The sequence below is a fragment of the Salvelinus fontinalis genome, chromosome 2, assembly GCF_029448725.1.
Source record: "Salvelinus fontinalis isolate EN_2023a chromosome 2, ASM2944872v1, whole genome shotgun sequence".
In the NCBI taxonomy this organism is placed as follows: Eukaryota; Metazoa; Chordata; class Actinopteri; order Salmoniformes; family Salmonidae; genus Salvelinus; species Salvelinus fontinalis.
In genome coordinates, this window is record NC_074666.1 from 62,908,490 (window position 1) to 62,929,022 (window position 20,533).

At 42.4% G+C, this 20,533-nt stretch overlaps 1 protein-coding gene across 3 annotated transcripts; it reads left to right on the forward strand.

Annotated features, from left to right (window-relative positions):
- Window positions 1-813: 813 nt before the first annotated feature.
- On the forward strand, window positions 814-20,457 carry hirip3 (HIRA interacting protein 3). Of its 3 annotated transcripts, none has more exons than XM_055881406.1 (8): window positions 814-976; window positions 2,033-2,165; window positions 5,404-5,563; window positions 6,050-6,658; window positions 6,804-6,994; window positions 8,331-8,475; window positions 9,206-9,304; window positions 19,204-20,457. In XM_055881406.1, the coding sequence occupies exons 1-8, from the start codon at window positions 906-908 to the stop codon at window positions 19,389-19,391; spliced, it is 1,596 nt and encodes a 531-aa protein (XP_055737381.1). In that variant the 5' UTR covers window positions 814-905; the 3' UTR covers window positions 19,392-20,457. The 3 variants fall into 3 exon arrangements, with proteins under 3 accessions (XP_055737381.1, XP_055737390.1, XP_055737398.1); XM_055881415.1 differs by having other exon boundaries at window positions 816-976; window positions 2,033-2,153; XM_055881423.1 differs by lacking the exon at window positions 814-976 and having other exon boundaries at window positions 2,064-2,153; window positions 5,409-5,563.
- The last annotated feature ends 76 nt before the right edge of the window (window positions 20,458-20,533 follow it).

The window sequence follows — 20,533 nt, forward strand, 5'->3', positions numbered from 1 at the left end:
TACATGCAAAAGTTCTTAGGCAGGAAAGACTAAATAAGCAAGGGAGATGCTCCTTTATCTTTCAATGAAAGAAAGAGAAACAAACAAACCAATCTCTGAAATTAATTAATTAAAAATAATTCAGTTACATGTTAATGTCCTCTTGTCCATGTAAATAAAAACTCTTTATAACATTTTGTTCAGAGTATAAGCAGAGGTGTTAATTAACAAATGGACTACAGGGTGTAAGACAATGGATGGTCACAGCAAAAAAAGTTAAGATGCATTGCAGTAGTAGCTCATTGTTCCTTGGCCCATGCCTTCACAAGAGGCCCAAAACTGGGAGTTTTGTGAAAAGGCAAGCCACAGCCCAGATGCTTCCCATCGGTGACATGAGGATCTCTTGGACATGGTAGTTATTCTACAGCGAAGGTATTGCTCCCTTCAGACGTCAAAGCCCACTAGAAGGTTCAATGAAATCTTAATTTCCTAACTTTCAATAAAGATGCCGCACCAACTAATAACGTTAACGTTATTAGCACTAACGTTAGCTCGGTACTGGTAGCTAACGTTTGCTAGCTAAAGAGAATCGAATTACAAAAATCACTAACTGAACGGATAAACAGAATTTAAAACACAAATGATAAAAATAAAAAATAAAAGCTATAGAAATTATTATATTAATATACTGATGTAATGATAAAACGAGCGACTTCGAGACTAGTATGGCTACACTCAGGCTGACCGGAAGCTATGTATAGGGTAGGAAGTGGGCGTTGCTACGTTGTGCAAAAGTTCTGTTGTCTTGAAATCCACCAGACGACACAAACAGCAAGAAACACGTAGCTAGTTGCGTCATTACGCTTACGCAATGTGCCAAATCTGGAGGGAAAAAAGCAAGCAGCAACGTTTTATCTAGCTAATAAATGGTGTCAGCGGAGGAAACACAGATTCGGAGGTTCGTTTCTGGACAACTCCGTGATTGTCCTGACCTAAGGTAAACTCCCTTTTGCAGTTTCTTTAGATGAAGTCAAATCATGCATGGAAATTCCTGCTAGCTTGTGGCAAAGGTTTAACATACCGTAACCGCTCTTGCGTGGTTGGCTTGTATGTTCCCCTGTATGTCGTGTCTGCTCTAACGCATAGGGCCCGGTTTCCCAGAAGCTAAGTTCATAATTAGAACCATAGTTAAATCTCGAGCTGTTTCCCTAAACCATCTAAAGTTGCACTTAAACGCTCATTAATTACCGATTGCCTCAGACCACTCGAATGCCTCGTTCACAATACCCATAAACACATCGTTTATTGATGCAGTTCGCGAACTATTCGTAATTTTTGAACGACTCTTTACTGACTGGAAAGTCGTTTTTTTTTAAACGAACGACTCGTTTCATAAAAGACGATGCATGGTCATTCAGACGTCTGTATTGAGGTTCCCGAAGGGCGCAGTGGTCTAAGCACCTCATCTCAGTGTCAGAGGCGTCACTACAGTCCCTGGTTCGAATCCAGGCTGTGTCAGATCCGGCCGTGATTGGGAGTCCCATAGGGCTGCGCACAATTGGCCCAGCGCTGTCTGGGTTTGGCGGGGGTAGGCCCTCATTGTAAATAATAATATGTTCTTAACTGACTTAAATTAAAAAAGTCACTCTGCAGAAGTCAGAGCATTCATACTTTGCGGGGCAGAGCTCTTGTGAAGAAAGTTGTCCTTTGTGGATTTTATATAGTGGTTGGCAACCAACTTTAAGGTTAAGGTGCATTGTTTTTTTTATTTAACTAGGTAAATCAGTTAACAAATTCGTATTTACAATGGCGGCCTACCCCGGTCTAAACCCTACCCAATAATCTTGTCTCTCTCAGGAAATGAAATATATCATTAAATACTACATCCCTTGAAGATTTCCCCAGCACTCTGTCATATTCGTTTTGGGGAAGATTTTTCTTGAAACATTCCAAAGAATATACCGTCTCGTCATACTGTCAGTTTCCATTCTCTGTTTCATTGAAAATGTATGTATTTCATTTTCTTTTTTTTTCCCCTTACTCTGTCTCCTAGCACTTTGACTCTTGGCATCTTAAGAGGGCGGTATTTGGCATGTGTTGGCCGGGACTCACTAAACCAGGAGGACAGACAGTTGATGAAGAGAGTGGTAGAGGAGGAACTGATGAGGATGCAGGTAAAGACGTTCGTGAGTAGATATGATTTTGTCAATCAATATATCTCCCTCAGACCTGGATCAAATAGGTAAGTACTTGAATTAAACTCAATTTAGTTTGCCCAGTACCATGGAACAGTCTCAAAAGTGCAAACCCTCAACTTAAACCAAGCAGATTGCAGGTACTTTCACATGTAGCCTATGTCTGTATGTATTTGTAAGTAAAGATTTTGAAATGTATTTGACCCAGAGCTGCTGTCCTACAGTCTTTCACAGTTTGATGCCCCATAATTTTTGATAAAATATTTCCTTTCTCCATTGAGGACACACAGATCTGAAGTGATAAGGTGAATGACCGCTACAGTCCTTGGGTGGTCAGGAGTGTGGAAGGAATAATTTGAAAGTACATCTCGTTCTTAAATGCACTGAACAAAAATTATAAACGCAACATGTGAAGTGTTGGTCCCATGTTTCATGAGCTGAAATAAAAGATCCCTGAAATTTTCCAGGCGCACAAGAAGCGTATTTCTCTTAAATTTTGTGCACAAATTTGTTTACATTCCTGTTAGTGAGCATTTCTCCTTTGATAAGATAATCCTTCCACCTGACAGGTGTGGCATATCAAGAAATGAATTAAACAGCATGAGCATTACACAGGTGTACCTTGTGCTGGGGGCAATTAAAGGGCACTCTAAAATGTGTGGTTATGTCTCAACACAATGCCACAAATGTCTGATTTGAGGGAGCGTGCAATTGGCATGCTGACTGCAGGAAGGTCCACCAGAGCTGTTGCTAGAGAATTTAACATTAGTTTCTCTGCCATAAGCTGCCTCAAGTCGTTTTGGAGAATTTGGCAGTACGTCCAACCGGCCTCACAGCCGCAGACCATGCAGTTTGTTGTCGTAACTGACTTCAGTGGGCAAAGGCTCACCTTCGATGGCCATTGGCACTCTGGCGAAGTGTGCTCTTCACGGATGAATACCGGTTTCAACTGTACCGGGCAGATGGCAGACAGCGTTTTTACCGTGCTGTTTGGTTTGCTGATGTCAATGTTGTCAACCGAGTGCTCCATGGTGGTGTTATGGTATGGGCAGACATAAACTATGGACAACAAACAGAATTGCATTTTATCAATGGCAATTTTAATGCATTGTCTTGCCATGCATCCGCCTCCATCACTTCATGTTTCAGCACGATAATATGCAACCATGTCGCAAGGATCTGTACACAATTTCTGGACGCTGAAACTGTTCCAGTTCTTCCATGGCCTGCATACTCACCAGACATGTCACCCGTGGAGCATGTTTGGGGTGCTCTGGATCGACGTGTACGACAGCGTGTTCCAGTTCCCGCCAATATCCAGCAACTTCACACAGCCAATGAAGATGAGTGGGACGACATTCCACAGGCCACAATCGACAGCCTGATCAACTCTATGCAAAGATGTCGCGCTGCATGAGGAAAATGGTGATCACACCAGATACTGACTGGTTTTCTGATCCATGCACCTAACTATTTGTATTTTTAAAATGTGTAGGGTATCTGTGACTAACAGATGCATATCTGTATTCCCAGCCATGTGAAATCCATAGATTAGGGCCTAATGAATTTACAGTGCATTCGGAAAGTATTCCCCTTGACTTGTTCCACAATTTGTTACGTTACAGCCTTATTCTAAAATGTATTGCATTCCCCCCCCCCCCCCTCAATCTACACACAGAACCCCATATTGACAAAGCAAAAACAGGTTTTTAGAAATATTTGCACATTTATTTTAAAGAAACTCACATTTACTTTAGCATTCAAACCCTTTACTCAGTACTTCGCCTTTGGCAGCAATTACAGCATCAAGTTTTCTTGGGTATGACAGTACAAGCTTGACACACTTGTATTTGGAGTTTCTTCCCTTCTCTGCAGATCCTCTCAAGCCCTGTCAGGTTTCTCCCGATATGTTCAAGTCCGGGCTCTGGCTGGGCCACTCATGGCCATTCATAGACTTGTCTTGGCTGTGTGCTTAGGGTCATTGTCCTGTTGGAAGGTGAACCTTCGCCCCAGTCTTGTCCTGAGCGTTCTGGAGCAGGTTTTCATCAAGGATCTCTCTGTACTTTGCTCCGTTCATCTTTCCCTCGATCCTGACTAGCCACTGAAAAAAATCCCCACAGCATGATACTGCCACCACCATGCTTCACCATGTTTCCTCCAGACGTGACACTTGGCATTCAGGCCTTAGGCCATCTTGGTTTCATCAGACCAGAGAACCTTGTTTCTCATGGTCTGAGAGTCTTTGGGTGCCTTTTAGCAAACTCCAAGTGGGCTGTCATGTGCTTTTTACTGAGGAGTGGCTTCCGTCTGGCCACTCTACCATAAAGGCCTGACTGGTGGGGTTTTTCAGAGATGGTTGTCCTTCTGGAAGGTTCTCACATCTCTACAGAGGAACTCTGGAGCTTTGTCATAGTGACCATTGGGTTCTTGGTCTCTTCCCTGACCAAGGCTCTTCTCCCCCGATTGCTCAGTTTGGCCGGGCAGCCAGCTCTAAGAAGAGTCTTGGTAGTTCTAAACTTCTTCAATTTAAGAATGATGGAGGCCACTGTTTTTGGAGACCTTCAATGCAGCAGACATTTTTTTGTACCCTTGCCCAGATCTGTGCCTCAACACAATGCTGTCTCGGAGCTCTATGGACAATTCCTTCGACCTCGAGGCTTGGTTTGTGCACTGTCATCTATGGGACCTTTATATAGACGGGGTGTGTGCCTTTCCAAATCATGTCCAATGAATTGGACCATAGGTGGACTCCAATCAAGTTGTAGAAACATCAAGGATGATCAATGAAAACAGGATGCATCTAAGCTCAATTTCTAGTCTCATAGCAAAGGGTCTGAATACTTATGTAAATAAAATGTCTAAACCTGGTTTTGCCTTTTCATTATGGGGAATTGTGTGTAGATTGAGGGAACATTTTTTAAATCCATTTTTTAATAAGGCTGTAACGTAACTGTGAAAAGTCAAGTGGTCTGACTGTCTGAATGCTCTGCATTTCAATTGACTGATTTCCTTATGAACAGTAACTCAGTAAAATCTTTAATTGTTGCGTTTTTATATTTTTGTTTAGTTTATTTTGGATGAGAACTCACTACAGTTTTCCAGTCCCAATTAAATTACATTACACTCCTGGTAGGTGCATGCTGTCACGACAGTCCCGAGCTGTTGCATTTATCTCGATTTGAGCTGGTTTCGATTATAATCTGACCTGGGACCTCTGCCCCTCTCTCAGGACAGTGACAGCAGTGACAATGAAGCCATTGTTGACGTTACCCCAATGCCTCTCCACAACAAACGGAAGAGGGGTGAGGAGGAGAAAACCAAGAAAGGAGGCAGGACCAAAGCAGATAAATCCAAGGCAACGAGAGCTCGGCTTCAGTCGGCCCAATCAGGTAATTTCCAATAGTAGTGGCTCTTGGGTAAAAATCTCCTCACTTAAAACGGCACAGAACTGTTAAAAAATAATACTGTCTGCCGTACTATTTATTCATTTATATTAAACTTTTTGTTTTAAAATGTCTGAAAAGGTATATTATCCAATAACTTGAGTTCAAGTGTGTTGCAACTTGTCCACAGCTCAACTTATTATGTGCAGTCCCATCTATTGAAGTTTTTAATTATAGCGGTGCAAGGAAAATGTTGCCCTTTGTCATAGTGAAAGCCCACATGGTGTGTGCTGCGGTTCATATTGCTGGTCAAATATTAACTTGAGACACATTTATTCAGATTTGTGTGAACCATGCATATTATGAAGTTGAGACTCATCCCATGATTTGTTTTAAAGAATTAAGACTTACCATATCTGTGATAGCCACTGTATTTTAAGCAATATTTTCTCAATCTAATTTGGCCATTTTATTTTCTTGAACTATTTTAAGATTCCCCAGATTCTGGAATCGAGAGAGTGGGAAATGGAGAAAGGCAGATAGCGGAAGAAGAGGAGGGGAAGGACATGGGAAGGGATGAGCAAGTTGAGCAAGTTTCCCAAATTGGCACCAAGAAAAACAAAGGGCGACACAAAGGAGTACACAATGGTGGGAAGACGGAAATTAGCTCAGAAAGTGATGTTGAGATCAAACCGGTGAATCGGAGGAAGAGAAAACATGACTCTGAAGTCGAGGAAGAAGATTTTGAGGAGAACAAAAAGAAGAAACGAGATGAAACCCGCAAACAGGAAAAGGACAAAGTCAATTCAGAAAGTGACAATGAAGAGGATAAAAAAAGAGAAGAAAATGTGGACGTGAAAGTGCAGAGCAAGTGTTTGAAAAGGAACCGAGGGAGGGAGAGTGGAAATGAGGAAAAGGGAAAACCATTGCAGAGAAGAGAAATAGTGCAGGTTGTTGGGAGTGACTCGGAGCACATTGGAGAGGCTGAAGTAATGGAGCAGAAAAGGGTCAAAATACAAAGAAATGACAACGACTCCAGGTCAGAGAGTGAGGGAGAAAAGAATGACAGTGCATCTTCAGAGGAAGCCAGCGGGGGAGAGGGTGAGTTATCAAGTTAGTGTGTTCATGAGCATGCGTAAAGGCCCAAACATAGTGAAAAATCCAGGGATAAGATACCATTACGTAGCCCTATTGACAAGTGTTCAAGTATTTCCCCCTCCCTAAAGTAATTTTTCTTCTTTCTCAGATGAAACCGAAGAAGTGATGGCTAAGACGAAGGATGAGCCAGCCCAAGACTCTGACTCTGGCTCATCCCTCCCATCATTGGAGGATGAACAGGAAAGTGAGGTCAGGCCAGAACAAGTGAAAAAGAGGAAGTCTGTGGCAAAGCGGCCAATAAAGGGCGAGGACAGTGAGAGTGGATCCAAAGGTGGAAAGGTGAGGCCAGCGGCTTCTATGCCAACTCAAGCACACAGTAGGCACAGGTAGTTGCCAACACATTTTCACATTCGCAATGTACGTGGTTCAGACCTGGTTCAAATACAAATAAGTAGTTCTGAAGGTATTGGATGAATATAATACGCAGTATAGTGAAATTACAAGCCAAAGGCAAGGTGGAGTTAGTGCAATATTGCCCATGCGTCACCAAATCCCTTCTGATTATACAAAGTGTTGCCTGGAAACCCAACGTTGAATTGCATAGAATTCTAAGTTGGGCAGATGTTAGCGTTTTGAATCAGGAAAGTTTCCCATCCTGACCTCTACAAGCCAGAATGTTTAATAAAATGTAATTTTAACGTTGATGTAATTATACTTTCCTGTGGATATATTGTCTCGCATTCCCTACCACCAAAAGGACCAACTGCATGGACAACTGGTAAAGTATGTTAAAATATACTTTTATTCAACATTCTGGTTTGTAGAGGTTGTAAGAGGAAACTTTCCTGACTCAAATGCTTATTTCTGCCTGACGTAGAATTCTATACAATTTTATGTCTGGTTTCCAGGCAATATAAAGTGTAGAGGCAAGGGGCTCTTTCTGGAGTCGGCCTTACATGGAACCCAAACTGGCTGCGCGCATGTGCCATCGTGCGTAAATTTATTTTGTCCCCCTACACCAAACGCGATCATGACACGCAGGTTAAAATATCAAAACAAACTCTGAACCAATGACATTAATTTGGGAACCAACGACATTAATTTGGGGTCAGGTCGAAAAGCATTAAACTTGTATGGCAATTTAGCTTGCTGTTGCTAGCTAATTTGTCCTGGGATATAAACATTGAGTTGTTATTTTACCTGAAATGCACAAGGTCCTCTACTCAGACAATTAATCCACACAAAACGGTCAACAGAATCGTTTCTAGCCATCTCTCCTCCTCCTAGGCATTTTCATCTTTGAACTTATATGGTGATTGGCATCGACTCTTTGATAGTATTACCACAACAACCGGCAAAACAGTTCGTCTTTCAATCACCTACGTGGGTATAACCAATGAGATGGCACGTGGGTACCTGCTTCTATAAACCAATGAGGAGATGGGAGAGGCAGTACTTGCAGCGCGATCTGCGTCAGAAATAGAAATTACTTCTATTTTAGCCCTTGGCAACGCAGACGCTCGTTGGCGCGCCCGAGCAGTGTGGGGAGAAAAACATTTTAAAAATATTTTCCTACATTTATTTTGCAAAGGCGAGTGGTGTAGTCAGGGCTAAGTGGTGTAGTCAGCGCCTAGGCTAATCCTGGAAAAATGTGCTCCATCCATGTAACATGAAGGACAACACGGCGGTAGCCAGGCTGAAGCGTTACATCGCCCTCTGTGGTGTGAGACGGAACTACAAGAAGCTCCTGGATGGCTGCTGCTCCATCAAGTCAAAGGTGGCTGTGCTGAAGAGGGAGCTTGAAGAACTGGGTGTCGAAGGTAATTGGGGAGGCAGGGGCAATGAATTCGAATTCTCTCTTGGTCTGTATGCCCTCGCTTACTCCACCAAATTGAAAATATTTCAATGGACTGGATAGGTTGTACGCAATAGTTCCATGTAGCCTTTTTTTGGTTAAAGGGCGAATCCACTATATTGTTTACACCTATGTGATGCTTTTAAAGTCCTGTTTATACCTAGTGCTAATATGTGTCCTTTGTCCTGATCTTGTCAACATTTTGATTGTGCACACATTTTGACATACACATGGTATAAAAATGTCTATCCGTCCACTGTGCCGCATTGTTACCAGATTTCCAGGACCCTGCCTTTATGCATAATTGTTTTAATATTATTAAATGTATTTAAAGACTCTTATTGATGTCATAAGTCAATGTTGCCACCTGTCAATGATTTGAGGGTGAGATGACGATGATTTAAATGGCTTCACTGTCCAGATGCGTCTACACTTGTAAGTATATCCAGACACGATGCGTGCCTGACTACCTCTGAATGTGATCAGATCTTCCTAATCACCATCAGATCACAATGCGTATTTTAATCATCTATACCTATATAAAAAAATTGGTCACAATCAGAATGTGGACAAGATTAGTACAAAGGACCAGGTATAAACAGGGCTGATATCTGTGAGGTGGAGTGAGCCATGGTGGCATTGCTGGACAGTGAGAAACTTGCTGGGAACTAATGGCTTCTGTCTCTCCCCCTCAGGCCAGCCTTCTATAGAGAAGTGTAAGAAAGCCAGACTTAAGAGAGAGGAGGCTCAGGAGTTGGCAGACCTAGATGTCGGCAACATCATAACTACACAAGGTGACATTTTCGCCCACTCCTTAATCAACTGCTCGCTTCTAGATCTTAGCTGATTGCATACCCCTGACCATGCACTCTGATTGGCTAGGTAGATGTTTTTCGGTTCTATTGCTTTCATAATCTTATCCAATCTTCTCCGTCTTTGTTTCAACTTTAGGTACAGGGAATACGTGTTGAAGCACAAACTGTAGATCTGAAATCGAAATGTAGATCAAATGAAGAAAGTAGATCAAGTTAGACTGGTTGTATTTTTTTTTAACCTAAAGTAGCAATAAACAGGGTGTCTGAGGGTCCTTAGTCTTCAAGCCTTTAAAAATCTGAAATGAATTTAAGGCTTAATGTCATCAATTTAGTTTTCAAAGGTCTTAACATGCGATGGAGACGACTACATTGTTTCTGTTATATTGTGCTGCTGCTTAATTCTTGCATCATCAACATCAAATAATACTTGAGGTGCACTTTCAAGATGGAGAGCCCTCCACATGTGCACTTCTGTGTGTGCACATAATGTGTGTGTGCGCGAGTCTGGCCATTGCCAGAGGGGGGAGAGAGAAGAGGTCAAGGTAGCCTATACAATTTGATAGACCACGACATTAACTAGAGTTGTCCTCTTACCAAATACATTTTGCTTACGTCGGTGGTAAGGCTACACAACGTTCCTGCAGATTTTTTGGGGGTTCTTAAACCATTATTTTGTCAACAGTAAGGTGCATTAACCTGCTTCCTGTAATGAACGTATCTGCCCCTATTTCGCTTCTCTCGCACTCCCGCTCCCCCTTTGCACACAGAGTAAAAGGAGAGTTGCAACTCTAGTTAATGTTGTAAATACTACCGCCATAACTGTTAACGTACCAGCATTTACACCCGGTGCACATGACCGAAAGAAAGACTGACTAATAGGCCCCAATTGGCCTATTTAGTGTCACCATGTAAGTCTGCGTGTTCAGTCGAGCAAATAATGTAGTGAGCGTGCCTAAATATACAATTGTGTGTTGTCTTTGTGACCGGTATAGTGTTTCATCAGTGATCATTTTTGCTTGCATGATTTTGAGTTGGGTTATGGCCTATTTAGTGTCACCATGCAAGTCTGAGTGTTCAGACTTATTCTTTGACAGGTGTTGCTCGGATTTTGCGCAAGGAAAACAATACGTGATTCGATAAATTGAACAAAGTTCTGCGCATAAGCTATATATGAATATAGTGACACTATAGGAAAGATGGTTTAGAAACTTGGGAATCAAGCTCGAGTTATCAGTGTGGCCCTATCACCTTGACATGTTGAAATAATGTATCTTCCCACATAGAATAGAAACCTTCAGGCTTCTGTCATAACTGTCAATTTATTGGGGGGAAATTGACAATTACAGGGGGCAGTTTGGGGAAAAAACGAATCCCGTCCGATTCGTCCTCTGGAATAACTAATCCTGTGCAAATACAGTGGGGCAAAAAAGTATTTAGTCAGCCACCAATTGTGCAAGTTCTCCCACTTAAAACCTGTCTAGGATCAGCGTGGCGCTAGCGGCACACCCCCCCCCCCCCCCCCCCACCCCCCCCACTGAAAAACCAGTGCCGCGAAATTCAAAAAAAATATATTTTTTAAATATTTAACTTTCACACATTAAAGTCCAATACAGCTAATGAAAGACACAGATCTTGTGAATCCAGTCAACATTTCCGATTTTTAAAATGTTTTACAGGGAAGACACAATATGTAAAGATGTACATCTATTACCTAAAAACACATTAGCATAATCCACCATCTTTTATTTGTCCACCAACACCAGTAGCCATCACCAATTCGGCTAAACTAAGATATTTATAGCCCCTAACCAACAAAAAAACTCATCAGATGACAGTCTGATAACATATTTATGGTATGGGATAGGTTTTGTTAGAAAAAAGTGCATATTTCAGGTAGATATCATAGTTTACAATTGCACCCACCGTCACAAATGGAATAGAAAAACTACTTAGAGCAACGTGTTTACCTACTTACTAATCATCATTTCTAACATTTCGTAAAAATACACAGCATACACGAATCGAAAGACACAGATCCTGTGAATACAGACAATATTTCAGATTTTCTAAGTGTCTTACAGCGAAAACACAATAAATCGTTATATTAGCTTAGCACATAGCAATTAGCAGCCCAGCATTGATTCTAGCCAAAGTGAGCGATAAAAGTCAACATCGCCAAAAGATATTAATTTTTTCACTAACCTTCTCAGAATTCTTCCGATGACACTCCTGTAACATCATATTACACATTCCATATAGAGTTTGATCGCAAATGTTTATATTTAGCCACCAAAATCATGGTTAGACAATGTGAAATGTAGACAAGCTGGTAAAGAAAAAGTCCTTGCGCCACTTAGACAGTGATCTACTCTTATACATAAATACTCATAAACGTGACTAAAAAATATAGGGTGGACAGGGATTGATAGACAATTTAATTCTTAATACAATTGCGGAATAACATTTTTTAATTTATCCTTACTTTTCAATACAGTTTGCGCCTAGCGAAGCTACGTCATAAAACATGGCGTCCTAAGCCACTAAAATGTTTCGACAGAAACACGATTTATCATAATAAAAATGTCCTACCTTGAGCTGTTCTTCCATCAGTATCTTGGGCAAAGGATCCTTTCTTGGGAGAAATCGTCTTTTGGTGGAAAGCTGTCCTCTTGCCATGTGGAAATGTCAACTGCGTTCGGGATGAACTGAAAAGCGTGCCCAACTTTTCACATCGTTGCAAAAATAAATGTCCCAAAATCGCACTAAACGGATATAAATTGCTATAAAACGCTTTAAATTAACTACCTTATGATGTTTTTAACTCCTATAACGAGTGAAAAGATGACCGGAGAAATATAACAGGCTAAACTAACGCTTGGAACAGGAGCGGGTCGGTGTCCAGCACGCGCGTTACGCACCAAGGAAAGACTTGCTAGCTACAGGGTTTTTTGATTTATAGGGCCTGTGAACGCGCAATCGACCCCATTGGAATCGTCATCACGTAAAGGCATCCAGGGGAAGACGTAAGAAGTGTCCGTATAGTCATAGCAACATCAGTGCCGTTTTAACTGACTTCAGAAGAGTGGCCAACATTTCTGAAATCTGAATCCATGTCAGGGAAATTGCTGTAGAATGGGCTCTGTTCCACTTAGAGACAAAATTTTAACTCCTATAGAAACTATAGACTGTTTTCTATCCAATAATAATAATAATATGCATATTGTACGATCAAGGATTTTGTGGGAAGCCGTTTCAAAAATTAGCCAAATTAGCATAAATAGTCTAAACAGCGCCCCCATCCCCAACAGGTTAAAAAGATGAGAGGCCTGTAATTTTCATCATAGGTACACTTCAACTATGACAGACAAAATGAGAAAAAAAATTCAGAAAATCACATTGTAGGATTTTTTATGAATTTATTTGCAAATTATGGTGGAAAATAAGTATTTGGTCAATAACAAAAGTTTATCTCAATACTTTGTTATATACCCTTTGTTGGCAATGACAGAGGTCAAATGTCTTCACAAGTCTTCACAAGGTTTTCACACACTGTTGCTGGTATTTTGGCCCATTCCTCCATGCAGATCTCCTCTAGAGGATTTTCTATGGGGTTGAGATCTGGAGACTGGCTAGGCCACTCCAGGACCTTGAAATGCTTCTTACGAAGCCACTCCTTCGTTGCCCGGGCGGTGTGTTTGGGATCATTGTCATGCTGAAAGACTCAGCCACGTTTCATCTTCAATGCCTTTGCTGATGGAAGGAGTTTTTCAGGATCTGGTCACGGTATTTTTGATAAAATGCAATAATGTTCGTTGTCTGTATCTTATCCCTGCCCATACCATAACCTCACTGTCACCATGGGGCACTCTGTTCACAACATTGACATCCGTAAACTTCTCGCTCACATGATGCCATACACATGGTCTGCGGTTTTGTGTCCGGTTGGACATACTGCCGAATTCTCTAAAATCACATTGGAGGTGGATTATGGTAGAGAAATGAACATTCAATTCTCTGACAACTTTGGTGTACATCTCTGCTGTAACATGCCAATTGCGTTCCCCCTAAACTTGAGACATCTGTGCCATTGTGTCAAAACTGCATATTTTAGTGGTCTTAGGGTTCCCAGCATGAGGTGCACCTGTGTAATTATCATATCAAATTTTGTCACATGCACTAAATACAGCAGGTGTAGACCTTACTGTGAAATGCTTACTTACAAGTCCTTAACCAACAATGCAGTTCAAGAAATGGAGTTCAGAAAATATTTACTAAATTAACTAAAGTAACACCGTAACAAGGCTATATACGTGGGTAGAGGTTAGTTGAGGTAATTTGTACATGTGGGTAGGGGTGAAGTGACTATGTATAGATGATAAACGGCAAGTAGCAGCAGTGTGAAAACAAAGGGGTGGGGGGGGTCAATGTAAATAGTCGGGTTGGCCATTTGATTAATTGTTCAGCAGTCTCATGGCTTAGGGGTAGAAGCTATTAAGGAGCTTTTTGGAACTGGACGTGGCGCTCCAGTACCGCTTGCTTTGCGGAAGCAGAGAGAACAGTTTATGACTGGGTGGCTGGAGTATTCGACAATTTTTTTTGTGCTTCCCTCGGACTCAGCCTAGTATATAGGTACTGGATGGCAGGAAGCTTGACCCCAGTGATGTACTGGGCCGTATGCACTACCCTCTTTAGTGCCTTGCAGTCTGATGCCGAGCAGTTGCCATACCAGGCGGTGATGCAACCGGTCAGGGCTCCCGAGTGGCGCAGCAGTCTAAAGGCACTGCATCTCAGTGCAAGAGGCGCCACTACAGTCCCCGGTTTGATAACTGTATCACATACGGCCATGATTGGGAGTTCCATAGGGTGGCGTACAATTGGCCCAGCGTCGTCTGGGTTTGGCCGTGGTAGGCCGTCATTGTAAATAGGATTTTTTTCTCTAAACTGACTTGCCTAGTTTAATAAAAAAATGTTTAAATGCTCTCAATGGTGCAGCTGTACAATTTTGAGGTTCTGGGGATCCATGTCAAATCTTTTTCCTGAGGGGGAAAGGTGCTGTCTTGCCCTCTTCACGAATGTCTTGGTGTGTTTGAACCATGATAGTTTGTTGGTGATGTGGACACCAAGGAACTTGAAACTCTTGACCCGTTCCACTACAGCTCCTCGATGTGAATGGGGGTGTTCATCCCTCCTTTTCCTGTAGTTCACGATCAGCTTCTTTGTCTTGCTCACGTTGAGGGATAGGTTGTTGTCCTGGTACACCACCCATCAGGCCTACCACCGTTGTCATCAGCAAACTTAATGATGATGGTGTTGTAGTCATGCTTGGCTACGCAGTTGTGGGTGAACAGGGAATACAGGAGGGGACTAAGCACACAACCCTGCGGAGCCCCTGTGTTGAGGATCAGCGTGGCAGATGTTGTTGCCTACCCTTAACACCTGGGGGCATCCTGTCAGGAAGTCCAGGATCCAGTTGCAGAGGCAGGTGTTTAGTCCCAGGGTCCGTAGCTTAGTGATGAGCTTTGTGGGCACTGTGGTGTTGAAATCTGAGCTGTAGTCAATGAACAGCGTTCTCACATACGTGTTCCTTTTGTACAGGTGTGGAGTGCGATTGAGATTGCGTCATCTGTTGGGAATTGGAGTGGGTCTAGGGTGTCCGGGAGGATGGTGTTGATGTGAGCCATGACCAGCCTTTCAAAACACTTCATGGCTACTGGCGGGAGTCATTTAGGCAGGTTCTTCGCCTTCTTGGGCACAGAGACTATGGTGGTCTGCTTTAAACATTTACCATAGGTATTACAGACTCGGTCAGGGAGAGGTTGAAAATGTTGTTGGAGACACTTGCCAGTTGGTCCGTGCATGCTCGGAGTTCACGTCCTGGTTATCCGTCTGGCCCCGCGTCCTTGTGAATGTTGGCCTGTTTAAAGGTCTTGCTCACATTGGCTACGGAAGGCGTGATCACACTGTCATCCGGAACAGCTGGTGCTCTCGTGCATGCTTCAATGTTGCTTGCCTTAAGCGAGCGTAAAAGGCATTTAGCTGGTCTGGTAGGGTTGCGTCACTAGGCAGCTTGCAGCTGGTTTTCCCTTTGTAGTTTGTAAAAGTTTGCAAGTCCTGCCACATCTGACGAGTGTCAGAACCGGTGTAGTAGGATTCAATCTAGTCCTGTATTGCCACTTTGCCTGTTTGATTGTTCGGATTAATTAGCTCTAGCCTTTTTGCTCTGTGCGGATGTTGCCTGTAATCCATGGCTTCTGGTAGGGATATGTATGTACAGTCACTGTGGGGACAATGTTGTTGATGCAATTGTTGGAGACTGAGGTGGTATACTTAATGATGTTGGATGAATCCCGGAACATATTCCAGACTGCTAGCAAAACAGTCCTGTAGCGTAGCATCTGCGTCATCTGACTACTTCCGTATTGAGTGAGTCACTGGTGCTTCCTGCTTTGGTTTTTGCTTGTAAGCAGGAGTCGGGAGGATAGAATTATGGTCAGATTTGGGCCGGGGTCTCGGAGAAGCAGTAAATACGTCGCATCGGACTCAATAAAGAAAAAAAATCTTTGTCCAGTTTGACGTTAGTAATCACTGTTCTGATGTCCAGAAGCTCTTTTCGGTCATAAGAGACCGTAGTAGTAGCAACATTATGTACAAAATAAGTTTGAAACAATGTGAAAATAGCACAGTTGATCACGAACCCGTAAAACGGCAGCCATCCCCAACAGCGCCATTATATGTCATGCTGTTTAATCAGCTTCTTGATATGCCACACCTGTCAAGTCGATGGATTATCTTTGCAAAGGAGAAATGCTCAAACAGGGATGTAAACAAATTGGTGTTGTGTGTTTTTGTGCGTAAAGAAACATTGGACCAACACCTTACATGTTGCATTTTTATATTTTTGTTCAGTGTAGATGACCAGCAGGGTCAAATAATAATCACATTGGTTGTAGAGGGTGCAACATTTTTTTTATTAAACTAGCCAAGTCAGTTAAGAACAAATTCTTATTTACAATGACGGCCTAACCCGGATGATGCTGGGCCAATTGTGCACCGCCCTATGGGACTCCCAATCACGGCCGGGTGTGATATAGCCTGAATTCGAACCAGGGTCTTTAGTGACGCCTCTAGCAATGAGGTGCAGTGCCTTAGACTGCTGCGCCACTCGGGAGCCCCTACATGTCAGCACCTCAGGAGTAAATGTCAGTTGGCTTTTCATAGCCCGAGCATTCAGAGGTGGAGACAGCAGGTGCGGGAGGGAGAGATCCTGTGAACAGGTCAGGGAGCAGTTTGTTTTATTGACAATGGTGCTGGCTCCACCAGTCCTCACACATTGGGCAACTGAGATATATTATGTTTTTGTTGTTGATCTCTAGTAATGTGCGACTAAACCCTGGGCCGGGAGATACCATGCAATCTCTACCGAGTCACCTTTAATTTTTAATACAGAGCAGGTTTTTTGACAACTTGTTACTATTTAAATGCAGTCAAAGAGAACCTAAACAACCCTACTAAGTTCTGGAAGATTATCAAATCAGTGTAGGTTTCTAAATAACCAATTTCATACCCAGCATTTGGAAATCAGCTTATGTCCTCCCACTGCTCTAGGGTGGAGATCCCTCAAATACTAATAACTATCGTCCTATCTCTAAATTCCCTATCCTGGCCAAAGTCTATGAATCCCTGGTGAACTCAGTTAAACTTAATTGAAAAGAACATACTGAGCGGGGTTCAGTCTGGCTTTAGATCGGGGCAGAGCACCACAACTGCAGCTATGGCCGTGGCAAATGACGTCATTAATGCACTTGATAAAAAGCAATATTATGCTGCTCTGTTTGGATTTATCAAAGGCCTTTGATTCAGTTGACCATGAATTGTTACTAGCTAGACTCGGAAACATTGGTCTCAGTGAAGGGGCAGTAAATTGGTTTAGGAACTATCTTTCTGACAAAACAATGTGTATATACTGACAATTGTAAGTCTAGCTTTCCTGAGATTAATAGAGGTGTTCCATTTTAGCTCCTGTGTTATCGATTTTTATTAATGATTTGGGAAACGGGATGCAACCAGCAAAGTTACATCTATATACAGTCATATATTCATGTGCTCCTTCTCTGGTTCAGGCTGTTGGCAAGCTCCAGACTGCTTTTCAGTCACTGCAGGCCTCCCTTTTATGGTCTTGAATGTACAAATGTACCTTTACCAGAGCTAGAACTCTGCCAGAGAATGTTAGCATTGTCACATCTTATCCATTGAAAAAGTGGCATCCTACAATTACCTAGGAATTTGGTTGGATGACAAGTTGTCCTTCAAAGTTCATGTGGGTAGTCTTATGACAGAGCTTAAATTGAAATAAGGTTTTATTTTCGTAATAAGGCTTGCTTCCCGCTTATGACAATTACACCAGATAGGACAGAATGACCCTAGCCCCCTGGGCCAACAACGCAGGATATAACCCCACCCTACTTTGCTAAAGTACAGCCCCCACACCACTAGCGTGATATCAAGACCACCAAGTTACTACCTTGAGACAAGGCTGAGTTCAGCCCACGAAGATCTCCCCCACCGCATGAGCCTGAGGAGGCTTTAAACAGGACAGGAAGATCACGTCAGTAACTTAATCCACTCAAGTCGAGTATAACGAAAAAAGCCTGACGTTACACCCCCTCCTAGAGACGGCATGGCAGAGCACTCGTAAAGCCAGTGACGTGTCCCTCTTAATAGGTTCAGAGAATCCCAGTGGAGAGAAGGGAGCCGGCCAGGCAGAGACGGCAAAGGCGGTTCGTCACTCCAGTAACATGCTGTTCACCTTTGCACCCCTGGGCCAGACTGCACTCAATCATAAGACCTAATGAAGAGACGAGTCTTCAGTAAAGACTTAAAGGTCAAGACCGAGTCATCTGCATCTTTCACATGGATAGGCAGACCATTCCATAAAAATAAGGGAAAGCCCAGAGTATAGTTCTTGCTCACTGAATAAGGGCATTATTTTATTGTACTTTTTGGTTGTAGGCTAATGTTCTAATGTTATAGCATAATACCTCCAGGAGAGCTACTGGGCATGTAGACTTTTTGTTCCAGCCCTACTCTAAACACCAGATTCTACAAATCAACTGCTCAACCGGACCTTGTTAAGCTGACTTGGGTGTGTTTGAGCAGTGCTGGATCAAAAGCCTGCACACCCAGTGGCCTAGCTCTCCAGATGACCAGTTGTTTTATACTATAACAGTGCTGTATATTTAACTTTTAAGGCTTCGGTTTCAGTGGTATCGTTATGGTATTGAGTATCATTATAGCTGGTATTGGTATCGAAGCCAAAATTCTTAGTTTATGATCTAGCTAATGATTTAGCCCATTGGAGTAGCCTAAACAAATGCAGATGGGCAACCTCATACTTCAGCCATATATAGCCAAGCCACTATGCTATTACATCCGTTAGGTTACAGGAGAATGCTTATTGCTAAAATAGCACACCTGCCTAAAGGCTATAGTTTTTGACACGAGCCATCCCTAAACATATGGGAATATTAGCAGGTGTGTGGCACGCGGACCTCAATTTTTATTAAATTGTATTCAAAATGGCATTAAAGATCTTAAGTCTCTTAAATTCAACTTCATGGAACCTGCAGATGCCCTGAATAAAATCCGATGCTATAGGCCATGCAAAAATGGGTCTCACCACTGAGGCTTTTAAATCCTGTTTTATCTGCCTCTCTTACCGGACAGGGTAAATTACCTCTGCTATAATAACACTGCTGCTAACTACTCACTCAACATAAATCAATGTGTCACCTATGAAGACAGTGGTAAGGTAAAACAAAGAATGTTCACATTGATGGAATTACTAACTGATAAATTAACTACTAAATGTTCTACCTCAGGTCGTCCAAAGCGGAGAGGGGTGTCCATATGGCAGCAACAGTCCTCCCCTCCAACCTCTGCTTATAAGCGTGTAGTCAACTCAAGCTCAGACAGTGAAGAGGACAGTCACGCAGGCAGGGGGCGCAAGAGAGCCACAGACTGGAGTAATCTGCAGGGGATCATCAGTGATGACGCAGACAGCAACTGACAGGCTTTGCTCTTCTGGTCAGGAGGATCAAGTTGCCTCCAGACTAGAGGTCTTCTCAGGTCCAAAAAGTTGGACCGGTTCCGAAATGGACCTGGGGCTTTCCCACCCGGACTCGATATGCATAAAACATTCTAGACCTGTTCCTGGTTGGCTCCACACCCGATCCGAATGAGAAAAGCAACAGAAAAGTCTTTTTTTTTTTAAGCTACTTTATTAATTCTGGAAATGAACCCGGGTACAGGTGGGTCTGTGAAGACCGTCACTTTAGCATTTTCCTCTACACTATGGAAGTTTTAGTTGCTAGTTGTTTACCGCCCATTTTAGCTTAATGTTGTCTGTATGGTTCTCTGATACACATGATTAAGGCCTAGATTCAATCAGACCAGCGATGGCAAACACTTGCATAGCAGATGTTTTGGTGGTGTCAGAGGTGGAACTGTGTTAGCGCCGTCAAATCTGTGAGCAGCTGCTGTTGCGGTCATTGTCACAAAGCCACACCTGCCCCACTGGTATTAAAGTTCACAATGAGGAAGTGTCGGCTATAAAGAAATAATTACATTCAAATGGAAAAATCATTAATGAAATAATTAGGATTTCTATCATCCTAATTGAGGTGTAGTTCCAGTGTTCGAACTTGTAAACAAGGCTGAATGGGATTTATTTTATGAGCGACTCCGTGCAGCCAATGGCAAAGTCCGCATTAGGTGTAATGCTTGGAGCCACTTGTGGATTTGACAGCTTTAAAACAGTTCGACCTCTGACACCACTTGTTTTCTAAAGCGGATCTGATTGAATAGAACCCAAAATCAGTTTCTTCCCTCATTAAAACACTTAGTTGTAGGCTAAACAAACTTTTGCAATATAAGCTTTTGCCTTAACTACTTCAGTGTACAAAGAAAAAGGGTATATTCTTGTATATAGGTACGCAAATGACTATTTTCCTTCTATTGCCTGTTTGAGACATGTTAGGTTAGCTGTTGAGTGAAGTGTGTGATTTATATTACTATTAGTGCTGTGTTCTGTTCCATTTAAGTCATGATTCAATAAAGCTTCAGATTTGTATAAATGGTAAGCGTGTTGTCCTTTTCATTGATCAAATAAGGTTGACACCGGTTGCTTTTCAATTTGAACATTCTCAGATT

Bases quoted from the DNA above. Each gene is read 5' to 3' on its own strand.
- hirip3 (XM_055881406.1), top strand. From the start codon at position 906: ATGGTGTCAGCGGAGGAAACACAGATTCGGAGGTTCGTTTCTGGACAA. The intron at 6,659-6,803 runs GTGAGTTATCAA...CTTCTTTCTCAG, and splicing joins GGAAGCCAGCGGGGGAGAGG to ATGAAACCGAAGAAGTGATG. The intron at 9,305-19,203 runs GTGACATTTTCG...GTTCTACCTCAG, and splicing joins CAACATCATAACTACACAAG to GTCGTCCAAAGCGGAGAGGG.